This window comes from Lepisma saccharinum, chromosome 2 (assembly GCF_977018435.1).
Source record: "Lepisma saccharinum chromosome 2, izLepSacc3.1, whole genome shotgun sequence".
Classification (NCBI taxonomy): Eukaryota; Metazoa; Arthropoda; class Insecta; order Zygentoma; family Lepismatidae; genus Lepisma; species Lepisma saccharinum.
The window spans coordinates 89,067,195-89,075,702 of record NC_139230.1 but is presented as its reverse complement, the minus strand read 5'-3'; the positions used below and the strand labels follow the sequence as shown (position 1 = coordinate 89,075,702).

At 41.4% G+C, this 8,508-nt stretch overlaps 1 protein-coding gene across 2 annotated transcripts in view; it reads left to right on the top strand.

Moving 5' to 3' along the window:
* Nucleotides 1-853: 853 nt before the first annotated feature.
* LOC145984463 (uncharacterized) overlaps nt 854-8,508 on the top strand; it is a 189,249-nt gene continuing 181,594 nt past the window's right edge. For both annotated transcript variants that reach the window (XM_083118122.1, XM_083118123.1), the window contains exon 1: nt 854-1,071. In XM_083118122.1, the coding sequence (XP_082974248.1) occupies nt 955-1,071 (117 nt within the window). In that variant the 5' untranslated portion in view covers nt 854-954. The remainder of the gene's footprint in view (nt 1,072-8,508) is intronic.

Sequence of the window (8,508 nt, the reverse complement as noted above, 5' to 3'; positions counted from 1 at the left end):
CAACCATAACAAGGAAGTGTGATATAAAGTGCTAGTGCCGAAGACAAGTGACAAGTGCGTAACAGGCGAGAATGGAAACGTGTCTTATGTCCTTCCCAAGTGTTAGTGACTTTGGGTGCGTTCCGAAAATCTAAACGAAACGAACGCATTCAACGAAAATAACTGGGCTCGTGAATCTGGTGAAACCAGTTATTTTACGGACTTATGGGACACTCTAGGCGAAAGCGCAGGCGCAGCGTTTTGTTTAGAGAAAGTTTCCCTTGGCGTCAGCGGAAGGAATGTCCTTATGGCAAAAATAAACTCTATTATGTACACTGTTACTCATTTTAATCACATTCTAAGAACGGTCAAGGCATACTCATCTTGTGCATGTTGCTTCATATCGCTATCTGTTAAAATTATAATACATTTTCCGAACTAGTGCAGTTTGAATCCATCAGCACGCACATTGTCTGCAAGGAGCAGACGATTTTCACGGAACAAACCAGCCTCCTGGCCCGTGCGTTTGGTGAATTTCGTTCTTGCACGAAACGCACGGAATGCGACTTTTGGGACAGCATAATGAAACTCACGAAACGCACGGAAGCACTTATGGAACGGCCAGTTACCATAACTCGTTTAACGCGTTAAACTCGTGCGACTTTCGGAACGGGCCCTTTGATAATTCCAAATGCTTAGAATATTTTGTTTTCACAGAAGAGGAATAATATCAACACTAATAGCAACTTTGGCCGGAGATTGCAAAGGCGATGTGGGCCAGAAAAAGGAAGAAGAATAAGCATATTTCTAATCTGTGCGCAATCGGCACAGAGGGGGAATGTTATCTGTGGTGTGGTGCGCATGGTCTTGTTACATGGCGGCAGTATGAGGTGATTTTGTAACCTTATCCGCTTTTGTAATATTGTTTACTCCGATATTCTTTAGTGTTTGTACTTGTTAAGGTATAATTGAAAAATGGGTGACAAGCAGGTTATCGAGAAGCTGTTTTCGGACGACGTTCCGATGTTAATTAAGAATTCGGAGCCTCCTGTGTGGAAACATTGTCACTTCAGTGTAAACAAATCAGACTCTGTAAGTATAAAACGTTGTGTGCTTTGGAAGTTTGTGAAATAGTACATGTGTCAGTGCCTTTGTACAGAAAGACGTTTTATTAATGAACTGAAGCTTGGTGTCAAACACTTCGAGTTCCATTTAAATACCTCATGGAACCGGTGACCGATGTACCCCCTCGAAAATTAAGTTTACTTTTCTTTTGTTATTCATAGTTTCGATGTTTTATGGGTAAAAATTTACTATCCTTCTGACACCCCTATTTTTTTCGTTTCGTCAATTTTTGACATTCTTACTTACGTATGTGCTTCGCGGAACATTCCTGAAGGTGTATTAACGTTGTTTTCATGAAATTAATTCCAATTTTTCACATTACCACTACTTCTTGCCTCAGACACAATATGCCGAGTGCACCTTCCTACATAATCACGCGTCGTGCTTGTCTTTTGTCAAATTTTTGACATTCGTACTTACGTATCTGCCTCGCGGAACATTCCTGAAGGTTTATTGACGTTGCTTTGATCAAACTAATAGCAATTTTTCACACTACGAGTACTTCTTTCTCCTACCTTTCCGCTTGCCTCACACACAATATGGCGCGGATACCGTCGTAAATAATGACGCATCGACATTCTCTTTTCTCGATTTTCAATTGTTATGCAGTGTTTCAACCTTCGGAACCCAAGAAATGCCCGACAACAAATTTTGGTAAAAATTTACTATCCTTCGGGCACCTCTATTTTTTTGGTTTCGTCAATTTTTGACATTGATACTTACGTATCTGCTTCGCGGAACATTCCTGAAGGTGTATTAACGTTGTTTTGATGAAATTAATTGCAATTTTTCACATTACCAGAACGTCTTTCTGGTAGGTGTTTCTCCTTGCCTGAGACACAATATCGCGAGTACACCTTCCCACATAATTGCGCGTCCGGCTTCTCTTTTGCCAAATTTTTGACATTCGAACTTACGTATCTGCTTCGCGGAACATTCCTGAACGTGTATTGACGTTGTTTTGATGAAAGTAAGAGCAATTTTTCACATTACGACTACCTCTTCCTCCTACCTTTCCGTTTGCCTCACACACAACATGGCGCAGACACCTTCGTAAATAATAACGCGTAGGAATGACGCATCGGCCTTGTTTTTTCTCGATTTTCAATTGTTATGCAGTGTTTCAACCTTCGGAACCCAAACTTAATCAGATCTATTTACGAATATTTTTTTCGAAACCAATTTTTAACTATTGAAACCTTTGCGTGGCCCTACTAACCTATCCACGTGCCAATGGTTCGTGGGGCTAGCGCCAATGGTTTGTGGGGCTAGCGCCAATGGTTCGTGGGGCTAGCGCGAATGGTTCGTGGGGCTATCTTTTTCACTATTGAAACCTTTGCGTGGCCCTACTAACCTATCCACGCGCCAATGGTTCGTGGGGCTATCTTTTTCACTATTGAAAACTTTGCGTGGCCCTACTAACCTATCCACGCGCCAATGGTTTGTGGGGCTAGCGCCAATGGTTCGTGGGGCTAGCGCCAATGGTTCATGGGGCTATCTTTTTCACTATTGAAACCTTTGCGTGGCCCTACTAACCTATCCACGTGCCAATGGTTCGTGGGGCTAGCGCCAATGGATCGTGGGGCTAGCGCCAATGGTTCGTGGGGCTAGCGCCAATGGTTCGTGGGGCTATCTTTTTCACTATTGAAACCTTTGCGTGGCCCTACTAACCTATCCACGTGCCAATGGTTCGTGGGGCTAGCGCCAATGGTTCGTGGGGCTATCTTTTTCACTATTGAAACCTTTGCGTGGCCCTACTAACCTATCCACGTGCCAATGGTTCGTGGGGCTAGCGCCAATGTTCGTGGGGCTAGCGCCAATGGTTCGTGGGGCTAGCGCCAATGGTTTGTGGGGCTATCTTTTTCACTATTGAAACCTTTGCGTGGCCCTACTAACCTATCCACGCGCCAATGGTTCGTGGGGCTAGCGCCAATGGTTCGTGGGGCTATCTTTTTCACTATTGAAACCTTTGCGTGGCCCTACTAACCTATCCACGTGCCAATGGTTCGTGGGGCTAGCGCCAATTGTTCGTGGGGCTATCTTTTTAACTATTGAAACCTTTGCGTGGCCCTACTAACCTATCCACGCGCCAATGGTTCGTGGGGCTAGCGCCAATGGTTTGTCCACACCCGGCACATACTTTACAACACACCCACCACACGTCATTCTCCAAACCCTCGATCCACAGTTCTAACTCTCGTCGCAAACGCAGGCAGTTCGAAACACTGGATATCAACAAAACACAATCACGACACGTCATGATAGTCGTCACGACGGTGTATGAAGGTGATGGTGTATGAAGGTGTACGAACTTCATGGTATACACAGATGTACGCGCCAAACGCTATCTCCGTCGGAGAATTAATTTTCAATGAACAACATGAATTTCAGCTCTGAAACATTCCCAAATCACACAAAACACCTTCCTGATGTTCGACAATGCTACAGGAACTAATTACGGTAAGTAGTTTCTTCTGTAAAAATAAATAAATGTGTCCGAAGGATAGTAAATTAGTACCCAAATTTTAAGGAGCGAATACCGGGAATTTCTTCACTTTGTATACTCACCAATTTTGGCCCCGTAATCACGTATCTGCAGTTAAAATTTGGCGCTCACACGTGGAAATAGCAAAATAATCTCAATTAAGTTCTTATTTCCACACCCTCGATTTCCGAATTTCCTGCCGGTTCCGGGCTCCGCCCCTGGGGTAATTGACTTACCGCCCCCAACTGCTATCGCGGCCCCGCCTGTTTCTATAGACTCCCTGTTAAGGGCATGTTAGAAATTGGCCGGATTCACCTGCCCCCAAATAAACCCCACATTTACGTTCTTATTTCCACACCCTCGATTTCCGGGCTCCGCCCCTGGGGTAATTGACCTACCGCCCCCAACCGCTATCGCGGCCCCGCCTCCGCTCCGCTCCGGCTACCCGCCTGTTTCTATAGACTCCCTGTTAAGGGCATGTTAGAAATTGGCCGAATTCACCTGCCCCCAAATAAAAGCCAAATTTATACGTTAGCGCCAAATTTTAAGTGCAGATTCGTGATTACGAGGCCCAAAATCAGTAACTTCATGGAATCCTCCACACCCGGTACAAACTTAATCACACATCCAGCAAACGTCATTCTTCTACCTCCCGTTTCACGTTCTAACGCTAGTCGCAAATGCAGACAGTTCGAAACACTGCATACCAACAAAACACAATCACGACCCGTCATGATAGTCACGACGGTGTACGAACGTGATGGTGTCGGAAGATGTACGCGCCAAACGCTATCTCCGTCGGAGAATTAATTTTCAACGAACAACATAAATTTCAGCTCTGAAACATTCCAAAATCACACAAAACACCTTCCTGATGTTCGACAATGCTACAGGAACTTGTTACGGTAAGTAGTTTCTTTTGTAAAAATAAATAAATGTGTCCGAAGGATAGTAAACTAGTACCGTTTTGGGTAACATGAAATTAGTTTCAAGCCACGAGACAACCAATAAGTAAAATATTTGGTCTCTAAATCAGACCTGCGTAAGCCTGCAGACACTGCTCGTATTTCCTAGAGTTTAAGCCATTATACGAAAGGAATAAAAAAAATTAGATTTTATAAGTAATTTACAACTTTACTTTGGTGGCAGCAGCATCTACAACTTCTGGGTTTGGCCCAATTTCCGATTATGCAAGTTTTGCGACAATTTTTTTTGACCCATGTTTCTTTGTTTTATGGCCACAACGATTTTCACTAGGTGGTGAGAATGGCATGTAGGGCTATTTTCACCAGGTGGTCAGAATAGCATGTAGTGCTATTTTCACCAGGTGCTGAGAACAGCACGTGTGGCTATTTTCACAAACAAATTAATTACCTGAATCATACCATAAAATTGTATTTTATCTTTATTATATTAATTGACAGTGTTGCCAAACTTACTGGTAAGAAGTTATTTGGGAGCGAAATTACAATATAGAGATATTCTCCAATTTTGTTAATATTTCGCATACTCACTAATTTAGGCCTTACAACCACGAATCTGAAATTAAAATTTGGGGGTCATGTCTAGAAATCGGAAAATATGAGGGGTCCATGATCTCGAACAACAATGTAGAATTGCTCATTATTTATCACAAGATCTATCGTTTCACAACGAAATATACATATTCCTGATATACTACAACCACAAATGTTAACTATGTTTGCGTAACCCAACTGCAACTAACCTAACCTTACTGTGAATGGTGCGTGACCTATGCGTGCATGGTTCTACAACCCCAAATTTTAACTGTTTGCCCAACCTAACCTAACCTTCCTGTAAATGGTGCATGGGTCTATTCGACAATGGTGCGTGACCTATGCGTGCATTGTTCTACAACCCTAAATTTTAACTATGTTTGCAGAACCTAACCTAATCTTCCTGTAAATGGTCTGTTTGGCTATTTGCCAATGGTGCATAATCTATGCGTGCATGGTTCTACAACCTCAAATTTTAACTATGTTTGCCTAACGTAACCTTCCTGTAAATGGTGTGTGGAGCTATTCACCAATGGTGCGTGACCTTTGCATGCATGGTTCTAGATTCCAAATTGTAACTATGTTTGCCTAACCCAACTGCAACTAACCTAACCTTCCTGTGAATGGTGCGTGGGGCTATTCTCCAATGGTGCATGACCTATACGTCCATGGTTCTACACTTTTGTAGCACGTAACTGGTGAAGAGACATTTTAAATCAAATGAACTGAATCACCATTTTCAAACTTACCTCTAATTAAAATCTGCATTCCACATGCTGACAATTTCAAAGCATGCCCGCGTGGGCACATGTAACTACCCTCCTTCGGCAGAACACCAAATTCCATCAATTTGTTAACCATACCCCGACCATCCTCTTCTACACTCCACTTATATAACTGTAGCACATTAACAATCTTTTTATTCCTCTCTGCCATTCATCCACGGCCAATGCTGTGAACCAAAGAGAATCGCTCTGAACAGCGTTGCAATGCTCTAGACAACAGAACGGACGTTGATCGTCATTTCTTCACATCATCAAATATGGTTGCTATGTTTGTTTATGGGGAATCATCGCGATAATTAACAACGTTATTTTACAAGTTCTACAACTCAATGTGCAATTTAAACACGTTACCCCCAAATATTATGTGCATATACGTAACTATAACTGCATATTTAGTGAGTATAACAACTAGTAAACTAATTACAGATATCTCTCTATTGTAAATTCTTACCGTTATGTGAAATGAAAAGTGGGTACGGACTACTACTGTCACCAGGTTTTTAGAATAGCCGAAACTGCTGAAGTCTGGAAGATACATGATCAGGTGTTGAGAAACATTTACATAAGTTATTTTATTGCTAATAGCCCTAAACCTGACCTGTCTAACCTAACAACAAAATCATTTAAGAACTTAATACCCCTTTATAATTGTCACGTGACACATTAGCAGCACCAGTCCATATCTGAACACCTTGTGGTATTTTTCCAGCTCCAAAATACAAACCACAAATATGACGTAACAACATGTGAAATTCCATTCACGTTCATTTGCCATTCTTCCAAAGCACTGCAAAACCAATTTGGTAACTATTCGATCTCCGCCGAACAGATTTCTTCATTTTTACACAAGAAACTACTTACGGAAATGAGTTTCTGTAGCATTTTCGAAGTTCATGGATGTATTTTTTTCCATCGTCGAATCTATTTGACCGGGAAATGATGTATTTTTGGAGAAAAATATCTCTCCGACGCACAATTGCTGTTGCTTGTATTTGCTATCTGTAAGGGAAGCGGATGTCACTTACGTTCAATGACATAACCCCCTGTCAATGTTTCCAACCACTCCGTTTTATAGCAAGAAGATGGAAAACGAAATATACATTCCAGATAGTATTACGACCACAAATTTTAACTGTTTGCCTAACCTAATCTTACCATGAATGGTTTGTGGGGCTATGCTTGAATGGTTTGTGGGGCATTTTTTAACTATGTTTGCCTAACCTAACCTTAACCGTGAATGGTTTGTGGGGCTATGCATGTATGGTGTGTGGGGCATTTTTTGGTTAAGACGGTTGGAAACACTGTATACCCACTGATGATCCACGACACGACTCAAGCTGTGCCCGCCATATTGTGTGTTATGGAAGCGAAGAAAGGAAGAATAATAATTACTGTTAATGTGAAAAATTGCATTTATTTTCGTGAAAAAAGCAAAATGCCACCTTAAAGAATCTTTCTCAATGCAGAATAGGTAAGTACAAATGTTAAAAAAAAAAGACTAAATAAACGAGTGAGAGGTGTTCGGTGGAGATTGCATAGGTATCACCAATTCATTGTACATAATTGCACAGACATATGACAGGGAGATGGTGATAATGAAAATGACATAATAAATAGTACCATAAAAAACATTTCTTATCTCCGGAAAACAGATTTCTTCATATTTACTGGAGAAATTACTTACTGAATGCAGTTTATTGATAGTTATGGAAGTTTGGGGAAGTGTTTTCTCGCATTTTTCACTGAATGTTGGTGGTAAATCATCTATTTTTAGATATAAATGTGTGACCGATGCACGAAAGCTCTATCATCCATTTACTTCCAGGTCGATGTAGCCTGTGTGTGATGACATAATCTGGGCCAGTGTTTTCAAACACGCTTTTAGGTAACTGGTCACACGTTTCAATACGTATGTTCATTTGAACATGCAGAACGTATTGAAAATGATGTGTGCAGGATGCGTGGTAAAAATGAAAGGCGTTGGAAGATGTAGTAGATTTCGTAATACAGCATGGTATTGTGAAATAAGAAAAGGAATGTAAAAGGAAAAGGTAGCACATGTAAGCTGCACATTTCACGTACAGGTACATGGAAATTTATTTGTGCAAAGCGAGTGGCAGGACGTGGCAAAATGAGGCGTAAAAGAGTTCCGTGTGGTTTTAGGTGTTCTGCAAGATTAGGAACTTTCGTAGGACAAAGTACACAAAGTGTTGAGAAAATCATACAATTTTGTGTACTGTGGCTTCTTCTGCCAAACCCAAGGCTAGCTCGCATTAAATTTGAACTTGAAATTTGTAGTCAAACGTTTGTGGACTGTAGGCAATTCAAGCCCAATCGGAGGACATGGAGTTATTGTTGAAATTGTTCAAGCTCTAATCAAAAAGACAAAGAAATGTTAATAGAGGAGGACGTGCAATTGAAGGACTGTGGGTCTCTGGAGGAATAGAAAGGGGTAACAGTAAACGCTTCTTCATGGTTCCTGTAGAAAACCGAAATGAATCTTTGCTAAATGTAATACGCCAATTCATACTTCCCGGAACAACTATCATGTCAGATTGTTGGAGAGCATACATAAACTTACAGGGAGCAGGCTACAGTAATCTAAGAGTTAACCATA